The 16,501-nt window shown below is 46.8% G+C and overlaps 1 protein-coding gene across 2 annotated transcripts in view; it reads right to left on the bottom strand.

The window, feature by feature from the left end:
- Window positions 1–12,448, bottom strand: part of Foxk2 (forkhead box K2) — a 49,370-nt gene extending 36,922 nt beyond the window's left edge. Inside the window, exon 1 of one of the 2 annotated variants that reach the window (XM_052193919.1) lies at window positions 11,919–12,448. In XM_052193919.1, the coding sequence (XP_052049879.1) occupies window positions 11,919–12,310 (392 nt within the window). In that variant the 5' untranslated portion in view covers window positions 12,311–12,448. Of the gene's footprint in view, window positions 1–8,181; window positions 8,529–11,918 lie in introns of those variants that run through there. The other variant, XM_052193920.1, reaches the window with a different exon arrangement.
- Between the last annotated feature and the right edge of the window lie 4,053 nt (window positions 12,449–16,501).

The following is a 16,501-nucleotide window of genomic DNA, read 5'->3' on the forward strand; positions in this document are numbered from 1 at the left end:
TCCCCCACAGGGCCTGGACACTTCTGGGCTCCTTCTCCAGGTTCAGAAGAGGCATATTCAGCCGGACAGTAGGCACATGCCTGTAATCCCAGCACTCTGGGAGGCAGAGGCAGGCGGAAGTGTGAGTTCAAGGCCAGCCTGGTCTACAGAGTGAGTTCCAGGATAGCCAGGGCTATACAGAGAAATCCTGTATCGAAACAAAACAAATACAAAAAACCAAAAAAAAAAAAAAAAAAAAGAAAGAAGAAAGAAAAAAAAAAGCATATTCTGCTGAGAGCTGTCAGGACTCTAGTCAGGTACCATTTATATAAACACTCACCAAACAAAACCCAACCACTTGTTGGAGTTTGGGATTTTAGGTTATTTCAAAACTGTAATAATTTTTTCTAAGTTACTATGGAACCACAATTTGAGGCTTCGATGTAACTACTACAATGTTTAACTCAACCTTGACCTTAGAGTCTTTTCAGATTTTCTACTAAGAAAATTCCCCCAAAAGATTCACCAGGCTCTCATCCAGTCTGCTTAGAACTGTTGACAAAGGATCTTCAGGACTCATGTCCCAGCTCTAGGACCCAGGTCAGGTCCTTCCCCTCTACCTGAAGGCCTGACCATGCATCAACAGGAGAGAGAGGATCAAGCAAGAAGCCAGGGCAGAAGTCAGATGCTCTTGTGGGGGCAAAACTGAGATGTCTCTCCCAAACCCAGTCTGAAGGAACTAAGGTGTCAAGGGAGTTCACACTGGGGGAGAGTGACCCTCAAATGTGCCTCCAGCTGTGACTATGTGAATGGAGTCATTTGGAGAATACAAAATGAGAAAGAAGGGTTATCAAAGTCAGTTTGGAACTGAATTTAATCCACTCTTTGTTGCTGGTTAGCTAACACATGTGAACCATGCTACTCTACTAGGACAGAAGACACAATTATTTGGGGTTAATTTATGCATACAAAGAGTTCTGAGCCTTTCTTAATTTAATTAATCAATAATCTTTGGGGTATGAACAATCTTTTGCTAGTTTAATGCTTGTGATTTCTGAGAAATGTCTGGAATCTGAACTTCAGTACATGTTTACTTTCTTATTTAACCCAAGAAGTACCAACAAGTCTCAGGAAGTCTAGGCTGTGAGACAAAATTTAAGAGGACATTGGCGCTGTATGGTGCCTATACCTAGGCGGTAGAGGCCTAAAATCTCTGCATCTGAGGCTAGCTAGCATCGTCTGTGTTACGGGCCAACCAAAGCTATGTGTAGTAAGACCCTGCCTCAAAGAGGGAGGGAAGGGTAGGCAGAGAGGAGGAGGGGAGAGGGGAAAGGGGGAGGGAGGGAGAACAGGAGAATGAGAGACAGAATGAATGAACACTGGGTAGTATGGTTATGTGTTACAGTACTAGGTTTTATGAAGTCCTAGTTAGGGTTATTGTTGCTGTGATGAGACACCACGACCACAACTTGGGAAAGGAAGGATTTATTTGGGTTATGCTTCCACATCACAGTTCACCATCAGAGCAAGAAGTCAGCACAGACACTCACGCGGGCAGGAACCCGCAGCAGGGTGCTGCTTACTGGCTTGCTCCTCAAGGCTTGCTCAGCCTGCTTTCTTACAGAACCCAGGACCACAAGCCCAGCAATTGCTCCACCCATCAATCACTAATTAAGAAAATGTCCTATAGTCTTGCCTACAGTACAATCTCATGGAGGCGTTTTCTTAACTGAGAGTCCCTCCTCTTAGATGACTTTAGCTTGTGTCAACTTGACATAAAACTATCCAGTACATATGGTTTCTAAAAATTGAGTTTTGATAATAATAAAAAAAAAAATTAAAAAAAAGTGGAGGTGCCAGAGTTCAGGAAAGGATCCTCTGCCCACACATGCGTGAGGTCCCGAGTTCAACACCATCACCCACCCAGCTACGACATGGAAAAAGCCAGATGTAGTGGCAAGCATTTTTAATTCCAGCACTAGGGAGAGAAAACAAGGCACCAATGAGAGAAAATACAGTTGCAGCTTCTAAGGAACAATGCCCAAGGCTGGCCTCTGGCCCCTACATGCATGTGCACACACCTACATGCATGTGCACACACCTACATGCATGTGCACACACCTACATGCATGTGCACACACCTACATGCATGTGCACACACCTATATGCATGTGCACACACCTACACAAAAGGAAATGATATTCAAAGCTTGCAGTACAAAGTGTGAGCACATATTATTAGGTTCACAAAAGAAAGTAATAGGGCTGTGCTTCTGCAACTGGGGATCCAAAGGACCCTTCTAGACCGTGGGGAGAACAAATGAGGGAGCCACATCCGGCTAGAGTCCCATCCTAGTCTACCGTCACCTAAACATGTTTGCGGAAGATCAATGTTAACCCAGCAGTCAACGCACAAACACCAACTGGAGCAGCAACTATGCTGGGCCATTTCTAGGATCAAGGGCTGTCTGGGACTTGGTGCCGACTCTGGAACACCAGCAGGGAAAAACTGTGTGAGAAGAGGAATTAGAGAAAGATGCTGATGACAACATATCCCAGTGCACCATGGGTAGCAAGGAAGCCCGCTTGCTCTCTAAACTAGGCAGTGCAAGGGGCTGCTGCCAGGCTGTTCTAGAGAGCAGTGTTTCCAACCACTCTTCCGGTACCCTAAGCTGCTATGCCACCTGGAAAACAATGGATGGCTTTCAAAGCTTAAAGAGCTCAGTTCCAAATGCACACTCCTCCTCCTGGGTCTCAAGTATGTATAAACATAAAGATGAATTTAAAAAATACAAATAAAATGCAACTCAGAGACTAACAGAAGCCAAGGAAGACAATCACAGCACTATCCGACCAGATTCCAGATTCTACTGGGAATAAGTACTGATTCTCCACCTACTGTGAAACAGGAAAGTGGCTCACAAAGTAAAAGTGGAGAAAGCAGCATTTCATAATGGAAACTGGAGAGACACCTAAGTACTAAACTAAGGGGAAGGAAACCGGGAACTTAGAAGCCCCAAGGCCAGTAAGAGACAAAGGAGAGAACGCTCATTTTGTCCTTATGGAAAGACTACCCCAGATCCGAGGATTACAGACCTGAGGACAGTGACTGCTGTGACAGTCCTGCTGACCTCCTTTGCACTTCCAACCTCCAGCAAACCAGTGCCAGAATTATGGTATCTCCATTCACCCTGTGGAGCAGCAGTGTGCCTCTTCACCAATGGTCATCCTGCAAGATTGTCTGACATCAGGGTGGGAACACTAACACAAGATCCCTCCATGGGCAGTTCCACATCTTCCTGACATTGTCCTGGGAGAACCAGGATCTAGCAAGCAGGGGTAAAATGCTTATGACCATTCCTATCTTCTAGAAAGACAATCAGAACCAGGCAGGATGGCACTTGCCCGTAATCCCAGTACTCGAGAAGTAGATGCAGAATGATCATTACAAATTCAAAGCCAGCCTGAGCAACCCAGAGAGAGATCCCATCTCAAAAGTCAAACCAACCAACCAACCAACCAACCAACCAACCAACCAACCAACCAGCCAGCTAGCCAGCCAGCCAACCAGCCAGCCAGCCAGCCAGCCAGCCAGCCAGCCAGCCAGCCAGCCAGCCAGCCAGCCAAAGAGACAACTAGAAACTGCTGTTTTCTCTCTAAAGAATAGAGCAGTGCAATTTAAAACCCAGTAACTCCTTTCTCCGCTAACAGGAGTAACCTGTAAAATTAAATGAAAACAAGTTTAAAAAAGAAAAACAGTACTGGAGAGATAGATCAGCACTTAAGAGCACTGGTTGTTCTTCCAAAGGAAGATTCAATTCCTAGCACCCACATGGCAGTTCACAAACATTTCTAACTCCAGTCCCAGGGACTCCAAAGTCCCTTCTATCCACTGTGGGCACAAGTCAGTTGTCTGGTATACACATATGTGCGTATGCGAAACATCCTATGCATGTAAAATAAATAAACATTGCTGAAGGTGTAAGGCTAGTGAACAGCAGCTCTCAAAGCTGATGCGACACATGCCAGGCCTCTATTTTCCCTGCTCTCTGGATCCACAGTGCTGCTAAACTGGAAGACAGGACAGACAGAAGCAAAAGGACAGAGACAACAGTGGTGTCCCTCTGTGTGCTCGCGGCCCCTCAGGACCAAGTGCCAAGCACTAAGCTCAGGTCTGTGATAATCAAAACAAATATGGTGTCAGGTTTGCATCCCATCTGGGACACAAACACAATACAACTATGTTGTGATGCAGACACTTATCCCAACCCTGAGGGAACAGAACTAGAAAGGTTAAGTATGCGGGAATGCAGGTACCAGCTATCCAGGACCCAGTCCCTGCTGTCAGCCAAGGGCTATGCAAAGGACTATCCAAGTAACAGGACACAGGCTTGTATCTCAAAACATGTTAAATAAAAACTGGCGGGGTGTGGTAATGCCAAGTTTCATCCCAGCATTTGGGAGGCAGAGCCAAGCAGATCTCTGTGAGTTCAAGGCTAGAGTGGTCTACCAAGTGAGTTCCAGGATAGTCAGAGCCAGGGATAAAGTAAAGAGAGTGGTCTCAAAGTTAAAAAAAGAAAAGGCCCCCGACATGGAGCCTGCTGACCTGAGTTCCATCCCCAGAGCCTACGTGGTAGGAAGATTTCTACAAATTGTACTAACTGCTCATGCATGGGATGGGTGGATGATGGATACACGCTCCAGTGAACAAGTGCGCGCGCACGCACGCACGCGCACACACACACACACACACACACACACACACACACGCACACGCACACGCACACGCACACGCACACGCACACACACACACACAAGGCAAATAAATGTTTTCTTTTAAAAACTGCTGCAAGGCTGGTGGTGATGGTGTAAATCTTTAATCCCCAGCACTCTGGAGGCAGAGGCAGGGGTATCTCTCTAAATTTGGGGCCATCCTGGTCTACAGAATTTCAGAACAGCCAAGGCTACACAGAGAAACCCAGTCCTGAAATAAATGGATGAATGGATGGATGGATGGACTGGCGGACAGACGGATGAACAATAAAAATTTAAAAGCGGGGGCCAGGAGATGGCTTAGCAGATTAACCACTTTGGCAGCAGCCAAAACAGTGCTTTCACCTGAGATCCTAGCACCCCCTAAGGTGAGATGGGAGGCGGAGGCAGAAGAATCACCCAGAAGTTCACAGGCCAGACTGAAGCATACAGAGTAGTAGAAACAAGACAGCGCACCTTAGTAAGATAGAGAAAAGGAGAACCAGCTCCTGGTACTGTACTCTGACCTCCATATACACGCAATGGCATCCATGCATGAGCCCACGCTTACATACACACAAAAGGCAATTCTTTAAAATGTTAGAAATGTGAGTTTCTTAAATCTAAGGCAGCCTACACTATCAAGTAAACTTTACAATGAACAGAGAACAGGCCAGTCAGGACCCCACATGGTGGAAATGACTCCAACCACTGTTCTCTGACCTCCATGTATGTGTGTGGCACATGGACATGAACACACACACACACACACACACAGAAAAGGACTTTAAAGAAATGGGGAGTTTGATGGCACACACCTTTAAGGCCAGTACTCAGGACACAGAGGCAGGCAGGTTTCTGTAAATTTCAGGCCAATATGGTCTATGATCTACACAGCAATTTCCAGGGCAGCCAGGGCTACATATTGAGACCCTGTTTCAAAAAACCAAATACAACATCATCAAAAGACACAAGGATAGAGGTCCCTGTGGCAGGGAACTGTGTCTCACCACTGGAGTGTCCAGCAAACCCGAGCTGGCAATGAATTCTCAATATAGGGAAGTGACAACTCGAGTGGCCTCCCCGGTGTCCACAACCACGGAGCTTGAAGGCGAGACATGAAAGGCAACTACTGGCACAGCAGAGCAGTGCAGACAGTAGCTTCACCAGATCCTGGTCCTGAGTCCAGGCTTTTATCTGCTCAGCTAAGCAAGAGTTGCTAAGTAAGGTCATCTCAAGTAACCCTTAGTGGACAGACACCAGGCCTTGCAAGGGGTGGGGTGGAAGAGGGTGTTCCCATCAGCTCTGCTTGGGTCTTCTCCAGCGGGGAGCTAGTCTCCGGCTCACTCTGGCCATTTCACCTTCAGGCAAGCAGGGTCTCTGCTGCAAACCTGCTGACGTACATGGTTTCTAGGTCTACTGTACCTCTCCATCCTGTCTCTGCCCTCACACTTTAAGTTACGGTCCCACTTCATGGCCACTTCTCCCGTACTGATGCTAGTGTTCTCTGAGAACCAAGGTCCTGTCCACCCATTAGGGGCTGACAAGTCATTAAAAGCCTCTCCACTCATCCGACAAGCCGCAGAAGCCATTGACTGAACGCCTGCAGCCTATCTCCAGTTTGCCCTGACTTACAGAACAAGCCTCTAAATATGACCCTACTAAATACAATCTTCAAATCAAAATCTATGTGAGCAGTATGGCTACATCATGAAGCGCTGCAAAGAGCCAGTTAAATCAGCCTGAGATGAGAATAGGGGTCACTTTTCTTAATAAGCATAATTTATTTTGCATATTAAATAAATGAGGCAGCAAAACATGGTGGTACACACCTGTAATCCTACTTCTAGAGAAGGCAGGGAAATCATAGAGTTAGACACTGGCCTAAGCTATACAGCAAGACCATCTCAATAAACAATTACTTTTTTTTTTTTTTTTTTTTGGATTTTTGGTTTTTTCGAGACAGGGTTTCTCTGTATAGCCCTGGCTGTCCTGGAACTCACTCTGTAGACCAGGCTGGCCTCGAACTCAGAACTCCACCTGCCTCTGCCTCCCAAAGTGCTGGAATTACAGGCGTGCGCCACCACTGCCCAGCTAAAAAATTACTTTTAGGCAATAATAAACCAACTCTTTCTGTTTCTGACGGCTATTACTCTAGACTCTGACTATGGAAGCTTGGACGCAGAGGACCTGGGTGGTTCTCAGTGTCTGTAACCCAGTTCCAGGGCATCCAATGCCTCTCCAGCCTCTGAAGGCACCAGGCATGCCAGCAGTGCAGACATGTGAAAGCAAAACACTCATATAGACAAAATAAATTATATAACCGACATTTTTTTTCTTTCTTTTTTTTTTTTAAAGATTTATTTGATTCATATGAGTACACTGTAGCTGTCTTCAGACACACCAGAAGAGGACAACGGATCCCATTACAGATGGTTGTGAGCTACCATGTGGTTGCTGAGAATTGAACTCGGGACCTCTGGAAGAGCAGCCAGTAGTTTTTTTGTTTTTTGGGGTTTTTTTTTTTTTTGGTGTTTTTTGAGACAGGGTTTCTCTGTGTGGCCCTGGCTGTCCTGGAACTCAGAAATCCACCTGCCTCTGCCTCCCAAATGCTGGGATTAAAGGCGTGCGCCACCACTGCCTGACCTTTTTTTTTTTTTTTTTTTTGGTGTTTTCAGCCAGTGGTCTTAACCACTGAGCCAACTCTCCAGTCCCTGACATTTGAGTATAAAAACAACCATAAAGCTGGGGCTTGCCTTTAATCCCGGCAGTCAGTGAGTTCCATGACAATGTAGAAAGACTGCCTCACATACATACATACAAACATACATGCATGCATGCATGCATGCATGAATGAGCTACTTACTTGAGGGGTGGGGGTAGGGGGCTGGAACAACAGATAGCCCAGTGATTAAGAGGATGCACTGCTGTTGGAGAAAATCTAAATTTGGTTCCCAACACTCACGCCAGCTCACAACCACCTATAACTCCAGCTCTGAAGGACCCATACTCACACATGTATATTTTAAAAAGAAAAAGACTTTTAAAACTTGCGTATTTTTTAAAAAAGTGTTGCTAATTTTGATGTTATATTTAAGTTTGCTACCAAGACAACAGGAACAAACCCAAACTTTCTGGTCCCACTGATTTCTTTTTTTCCGTTTTATTTTTCCAAAACAAGGGTTTCTCTGTGTGGCCTTGAACTCAGAGACCTACCTGCCTCTGCCTGAGTGCTGGGATAAGGTTGTGCCACTACAGCCTAGCTACCCACTGGGTTCTTAAAACTTTAGTCTTAGGCACTAAGTGTAGTCATTGGACAGCAAGGGATCCTGTACTCTATGACTGTATTAGTACTTTTCTATTGCTATGATGAAATACCATATAGGAAAAACTCTCACAGAAGAGCCTTGCACACTCCCTAAAATCCTCCCCCCACCCGGGTTCCACTTACTCCAGTGCCGGATTATAGCTCATTCCAAGCTGGGAGGTTTCTTCCACCTGCCCACCTTCAGGACACCCTACAGATGCCAATTTAAGAGCACCAGTGCTTCTTGTATGTCACAGGGTCTCATTTCCCTTATACATGGCTCTGCACGCTTTGACTGAAAAACAAGGATCTGTAGAATCACGTGGAATTTTGTTTTTGAAAATACACATGCCGGGCTGGAGAGATGGGTCAGTGGTTAGGAGCACTGACTGCGCTTCCAGAGGTCCTGAGTTCAATTCCCAGCAACCACATGGTAGCTCACAAGCATGTGTAATGGGATAAGATGCCCTCTTCTGGTTTGTCTGAAGACAGCTACAGTGTACTCAGATACATAAAATAAATCTAAAAAGAAAAAGAAAGAAAAGAAAGTACATAAGTCCCTGTTGTTGACATGCGTATAGAGTCCCAACTACACACGCACAGTGGGCACTGGGCTCACCAGCCTCTGCAAACACTTCTGTACTGTTGCAACCACAGCTACCACCAAAGCCAGGACAGTCCTATCCAAATACGCACACCAAATCCATCCAGCGTATACTATTTCAATGAACTAATCACACTTTAAACCACAACTATTGTACTTCATATCCTTCCAAATTACCTTTGAATTTTGTTTTCTTAGGCAGGGCAGCACTTGTAGACCTAGCTAGCCTGAAGTTTTAAGTTAAACAAGAAAAAGAAAACATAAAAAGTGGAACTAGGATAAAATCATGGTTTAAATACAAGATCAACCAGTAGAACAGCAGTGCACACACACCCTTAATCCCAGCACTCTGGGGGCAGAGTAGGCACATTTCTGTGAGGTCTCGGCCAGCCTGATCTATAGACAGGGCTAGTTCCAGGTCCCCCAGAGCTACACAGAGATACCTTGTCTTCAAAAACAAACACAAGGCCAGCCATGGACAGAAGCATTAAGACTATTTCCAAGCAGAGTGTGTCCGTCATGGTAGCTTACAGATCACAGCACTCGGGGTTAGTGGACCCCAGGCAGTAGTGGCACACATCTTTAATCCCAGCACTTGGAGGCAGAGGCAGAAGATCTCTGAGTTAGGCCAGCCTGGTCTACTGATCAAGTTCCAAGACAGCAAGACTACACAGAGAAACCCTGTCTCCAGAGGGGAAAAAAAAAGCTGGTGTGGGAGGCTCACTAAGAGTTCAAGGCCAAGTTTACCTAGACTACCAAGGAAACGATGTATTTGGAAACAAAACAACAAGAGCATTCACACCAGCTGCACCTTATACCAGTTCCTAGGTGGAGGCAGGTCTCCAGTTCAAGGTCACCTTGTCATAGTTAAACTGGCTCAGCCCCAGCTCAATTCTTCCATTATACAGTCTTAAGTATCTATTTGTCTAAACTGAAAAAGATTTTGGGTGGCCACAGTGGTCACCCTCTGTGGTTAAGAGCACTGGCTGTTCTTCCAAAGGACCCAGGTTCAATTCCCAGGACCCACATGGTGGCTCAAAACCGTGTAACTCCAGCTCCAAGGAATCCAAAGTCCTCTTCTGGCCCGTGAAGGCACCAGGCACACATGTGGTGCACATATACCGGAGCAGGGCGATGGCTCCTCAGTTAAGAACATGTGAGGCTTCAAAAGAGCTAAGTTTGGCTCCCAGTGCCTCTGTCTGATGGGTCATAACCTTTAACTTCAGCTAATGAGGAATCCTCTGATACCTACCTCACATGTACATAGCAACACAGACACATACTCATAAGTTTCGATCTAAGTTTTTAATTTAATTTAAAATTTAAAATAACAATAAAAATAACTCGTAGGCTAGCAAGACAGCTTACTGGAAAGGGTCCATGCTGCCACACCTGATGATCTGAGTCTGATACCCAGGACCCACACAGCGGAAAGAACTGACTCCAGCAAGTTGTCCTCTGGCCTCTGTGTGTGCTGTAGCAAATGTAAGCAAGGCACAGACATAAACAAATGTAATTTTACTTGTTGTTTTATTTAGTTAGTGATTTTGAGGCAAGGGTTAGCCCTGGCTGGCTTGGAACCCTCTATATAGACCAAGCTCTCCTTGAACTCATAGAGATCCACCTGCCTCTGCCTCTGAAGTGCTGGAATTAAAGGTGTGTGGCACTACACCTGGCAACAGATGTAATTTTAAGTGTATTCCACTTCATGTGTATGAGTATTTGCCTGCACGTATGTTTGTGCACTATGTGCATGCCTGGTGACCCCAGCATTCAGAAGAGGGCATCTGATGCCTAAAGCTATAGCTACAGGTGGTTTTGAGCTGTAATGTGGATGCTGCAAACTGAAGCTAAGTCCTCTGCAAGAGCAACAAGTGCTGCTGACTACAGAGACGGTCAACATTTTTAAAATAAGTAAATAAGCTTTGTAGCCAAGCACAGTGGCGCATGCTGGACCACCCTCCCTAGGCTAAGAAATATGGAGTGCACACACACACACACACACACACACACACACACACACACGTCAAACCTGAGTTAAAACCACAGCTTTTACTATTATCTCCAAAAACTGAAAACAATTAAAAACTTCAGTCTGTGGCAAAAGGTATACTAGCAATGATCTAGAAAGAAACCCCTGAGGAATAATTAGCATTTCCTGGAGAGCAAAGTTGTTTTTCAAGCACAGTAAATGCTAAGTTTATCCAACCACAGAACCAAACTGAAATTGTCCTGTAGTGTGATGACAGCTCCTTATGAGTTTCCCTTGTCACTCTATGCAATCTTGTGATAATTCCTTAAAAGCCCAACACTCTCTGTTCTGTTTTTTGTTATTGTTGTTGTTTTATGAGACCGAGTTTCACCATGCAACCCAAACTAGTCTAGAATATACTATACAGTCTAACCTACCGTGGAACTCAAATTTCTACTGTCTCAGCCTGCAGGGTGCTGGGATTACAGGTTGAATACACTACATCTGGCTAAAGACACTTTTTAAAAAAATTACTTTTTTAAAAATCAGTATCCAGTTTTCTCATATTTCTAAGGTTCAGGACAGGCTCTTAACATGAAGATGTTTGGAGTTTTCCATTTCTAAGCTACAAAAACTAGTGAAAAAAAACTGTTAGGCTTAAGACACTACCTCCAAAATATCTTGCCACTGAAACATGAATAAGAAAAAAAGGTTAACAGGTATCTATTCTTCGTTTCAGACAGGCAGTTTTCCACCACACACTCCTTAACATCTCTCCCTTGGGTGCTTCCTCCCTGATGGTTAGGCACAGAGCACCCATAAAACTTCCACCCACCAACATCGGTGATGATGGCAGGAATGATGGTCTGTGTTCTGAGCCCCATGACAGACTGGACAAAGGGCCGTGGGCTAGAATACTGGTATATGGGACCTGGCTGTATGAGGGCAGATATGAGTGGGCCAGCAGGTTAAATACTCCGGGTGGCGCGCCGGTACGAGGCTAGGTGACAATCAGTCAGGTCTTGGTTACGGGTAGTGAATGGGTCCTGGTGGGAGTCTAGCCTTCCTTGCTCCTGGATAGCGGATCAGGATCCCTCCCCGATGGTGACCAGAAAGAGGGTCTTGTCTAGGGTCTGACCCTGCTCGTGGGTAGCTGGCGTGGGTCTTCTGAGTCCTGCCTGATGACGGGTAGTGGGTCTAGGTCCCGCCCCTCCCTGGGGTGGCTGCCGTGGGTTAGGGTCCCTCCCTGCTCGTGGGTAGCCACAGTGGGTCAGGTCCAGGCCGCAGCCCCCGCCCGCCACTCACACGCGCGGCAGCTGCAGCGGCGGCGCCCCCCGCCGCTGGAACACCCCGTCCACGAACACGCCGTTCTTGCCGAGACAGCGCAGGTAGAAGTCGCCGCCCGCGTCCGGCCGGGGCTGCGCGGGTTCCGGGGTGGCCGAGCTATGGCCGCCGCCCGGGGGCGTGAAGATCTCCAGGTGGCGCCGCGAGATGAAGCTCGAATGGCCCATGCTCACATCCACCGAGCCCTGCGACGAGTTGCGCCCGATGGTCACCGAACGCTTCTTCATGAGGTACTCGAACTCGCGGCCTTCGAGCCGCGCCACGGCCCAGCCGCCCGGCGGGGATCCGCCGCCCCCGGCCCCGCCGCCCGCGGGTGGGGCGCCCGCGCCCGAGAGCGCCGCCGCGGCCGCCATCGCCTGCGAGGCCTGGCCGATCCGCGCGGGCGCCCTAGCGGGCCGAGGCCCGGGCGCGGTCGTGGGCCGCGCGAGCCGAGCACGGTCGCGGAGACCGCCGGCCGGCGAGGAGAGCTGCGAGGGCGGGAGCTCGCACGGCCGCGCGCCGGCCCTACGACGGACGGGCACGCCAGCCAATGGGCGCGGCGCACGCAGTGGGGCTACCGAGGCCGGCCAATGGGATGCCGCGCCGCCGAGCGCCCGCACGTCCAGCGTCGTCGCGCGACGCAGGTTGGCCGCGGCGGCGCGGAAAACCCGGGGCGGAGTAAGGAGTTGGCGTGGGGCCGCGCGCGTTCGCGGACTGAGCGGGGGTCCAAGGTCATGACGGGCGCGAGTGCGCCCCGAGAGCCGCTTGCCATTCTTACTCCGCCCTAGGCTGCGTAGAGCCGGGCGCACTGCTCGGTAACCTGCCGCATTGACCAGTGTGTCACAGTGCAAGGCTGTAACCGAAATTACCCCAGTGTACATAGAGTTCTGCACTCACTAATTCATACCAAGGACTGCAAATCTGAGCATTTTCCCGATCTGTGTGTGTGATCCCATCGCTCCGATTAAAAAGGAAACCACTACGGGGGCCCGTGGGAAGAGCAGAGCTGTGCAGATGGAGCAGGCTGTGAGGGACTCCAGAAACCAGTGCCAACAGAGAGGTAAAGCGGAGACCCCTAGTGTTTTCCCCAGGACCGGAGGGCAGTGGATGCACCTGCTTTAGCTCTCATAAGAGAGGCACGTGGTCATAAAGAACGTCACACCAATATGGTGGCCCCTGGGTGCAGGCGATGGGACGCAGTGTTCTCTCACTGATGCACAAAAGGAGTTCAGGTTAGGGAGAGTGGAGAGGTTGAGCGCAGTCTGGACGTAAGCTGCATAGGATAAAATGGACATTCTAGCCAAGAGCTTCTAAATAGAGGCTCCAGACTAGAGGCATCGGAACATTTTGCATCTTAATTCATTCTATATGTCTAAACTTACAATAAATTTAATGGAAATTAATGTGTCTTTATAACTTTTACATCTCTTATTTGATGTCAATAATTACAGTATAAATTCCTAAGGGTTCAAACTGCTTTGTACTATAAATATGGCCAAGAGCCATTTCATTAAATATTAATTTGAGGCATTGTAGGTGATGTAGAGCTAACTATGGAAATGATAACTAGGTAGGTATCTAGAGACAAAGCACAAAGAAAAAGCATGGTCAAGAACAAGAAATGTTTTTCCATTACTGTTGACCCTGTTGTGTTGTCCTGACCTCTTGCTTAATACATGTTTGAGCCTAGGGCAGGTCTGAGGTCCTGTGCTTCTAGCGTCTATCTATAACAGGGCTAGATCTGACTCTCTACACCTGGCTGTCCAGGTATATAAAGATATAAAATAAGCGTACAAATCCAACACTTACGTTGCTTTGTTTGGCTTTTGTGGTTGGTTTTGGTGTTTTCTGTGGGGAGGGAAAGACAGTCAGTCATATATAGCCCTGGCTGGCCTGGAACTTACTTTATAGGCCAAGCTCACCTAGAACTCATAGAGATCCAGCCACCTACCTATGCATGGGACTAGAGGCATAGGCCACCGTGTCTGGCCAAATCAAACACTTACAGTAATTTATTTTAAAACAGTTCTTCAATGTACATGTAAACTTAACTACTTATCACAGATGAAAACTGCTCTGTATATTCTCAGGATATATGTGCTTGTCTATTCCTGTGTATTATAAAAGAGTGTTATGTGTCCCACTGTGGGACATGTAACACCAGGGATTGATGTCAGGACGTCCTCCTCAGTGGCTTCTCTCCCTTGTCTTTTTCTGAGACAAGGTCTTTAATGAACTTGGAGCACAGTTTTGGCAAGGCTGGCTGCCCAGTGAGCCCCAGGATCCACATGCACACTCTCTCCTATGCCCCGTTCCCACCCAGCTGATTAGTTGATCCTGCAGGATATAGACCATCTTTGATGTTTTCCAGAGTTGATCCATGTTTCATTTGATTTTTTAAAAAAGATTTATTTATTCATATGTATAAGAGTACACCATTGCTCTCTTCAGACACACCAGAAGAGGTCATCAGATTCTATTACAGATGGTTGTGAGCCACCATATGGTTGCTGGGAACTGAACTCAGGACCTCTGGAAGAGCAGACAGTGCTCTTAACTGCTGAGCCATATCTCCAGCCCTGTTAGTTTGTTTAAGATAAGGTCCCACTATGTTGCCTTGACTGGCCCAAAACTCACCATGTAGACCACCAGACTGGCCTGGAACTCAAGAGTTACCTTCCTCTGCAACCCAAGTACTTTGATTTAATGTGTATTCCAACAAATTTTGATTTTATGATTATCAGTGTTAAGAACACTGACTTAAATACACAGCTACAAAATAGCAGAAGTATGTTTAAGATAATTTCATTAGTTGGCAAGCCTTTCTCCAAAACAGACTTGGGAGTCTCCAAATTGATGTAAACAAAAATTGTGATAGCAATTGGAGGGGCTAAAATTAATTTAATAACTGACATTATAAAGAGCGGGCAATGGCATGAAGCAACTGAGACTAGAAACTGGTGAGGCACTATGAGAGATGGTTTGTCTCCTCTCCTTCATTCGAGGCTTGCCTCAGACACTGAAAGTTCTGAGGAAGACCTTGAACATCTGATCCTAACAGCATGTGATGGGATAAAAGGTACATGCCATGGCTGCTCAGGCAGAGCTCACAAGACATCTAGGACTTTGTGCATGATGGGCGAGGAAAATATATCTGACTTTTTATGAATTTCACAGGTGAATAATATATGTTCCATCTTGAATTTTTAAAAATACTCTAGGTTTTGCCTTTTGCAAGGGAGGCAGGGTAGATTTCTTTGTGTATAGAGCAATCTACATCCACCCCACCCCCAAATTTATTGTCAGGATTTAAAAGGGAATTATCGCTAGACATAGTGGTTCATGCCTCTAACCCCAGCACTTGGGAGATATGGAGGCAGGAAAACTGGTTCAAAGCAACCTTGGCTAAATGTGACCATATCTCAAAACGAGACAGAGAGGGAGCTGAAGGCAAAGAGAAAGGGCGTGGAAGAGGGAGACATGAGTGTGGCTGGGTGTAGTGGTCTACAACTATCTCAGAACCACCCAAGTTTGGAGAAAAAAAAGCAGGGAGGCAGGCAGAGGGTAAAGGGTTCCTGTTTTGTTTGAGAGTTTCCCCATCATTTTGTCTTGCTGATGTGAGACTATGTAGATTAGACAGGCCTCCAAGAAATCTACCTGCCTCTACCTTATGAGTGCTGTGATCAAAGTTGTACGCTCCCATATCTGCCTGAAAAGTATGATTCTGAGACTATTGAATCTTCCCCATCAGTGATATGAGCCTGTAAGTCTCATATGAGACATATATGAGATATGAGACATGAGTCTGCTGGTTGGCTGAGATGAGTGGATCCCTTGAGCCGGAGTTCAAGGGACTAGGCTGTTTCTGTAGCGGGGGAGAGTGAAAGGGAAAGACGGGGAGGAAGAGGGGAGCGTGAGGAAAGGAAAAGGAGAAACAGAGCTGGGGCCGTAGCTACCTTATCAGAGTGCCAGCTTAATATATCCCTAAACTCTGCATGCAATTCCATCACTGTAAAAACACTGTCAAAACTTGGGTGGCATCGGGCAGTGGTGGTACACGCCTGTAATCCCAGCACTCTGGGAGGCAGAGGCAGATGCATTTCTGAGTTCGAGGCCAGCCTGGTCTACAGAGTGAGTTCCAGGTCAGCCAGAGCTATACAGAGAAACCCTGTTTCCAAAAAAACGAAAAAAAAAAAAAAGTTAAAAAAAAAAAAAGGAGTAAAAACTTGGGTGGCTTAGTGAGACCCTGTCTCAGAATAAAGAGAGCAGGCTGGAGAGATGGCTCAGTGGTTAAGAGCACTGACTACTCTTCCAAAGGTCCTGAGTTCAAATCCCAGCAACCACATGGTGGCTCACAGCCATCCGTAGAGAAATCTGGCGCCCTCTTCTGGTGTGTCTGAAGACAGCTACAGTGTACTTACATATAATAAATAATTTTTATAAGTATTTTTAAAGACTGATTTATTTATTATATGTAATGAGTACACTGCAGCTGTCTCCAGACACACCAGCAGAGGGCATCGGATCCCATTACGGATGGTTGTGACCCACCATGTGGTTGCTGG

Source organism: Apodemus sylvaticus, chromosome 10 (assembly GCF_947179515.1).
Source record: "Apodemus sylvaticus chromosome 10, mApoSyl1.1, whole genome shotgun sequence".
Classification (NCBI taxonomy): domain Eukaryota; kingdom Metazoa; phylum Chordata; class Mammalia; order Rodentia; family Muridae; genus Apodemus; species Apodemus sylvaticus.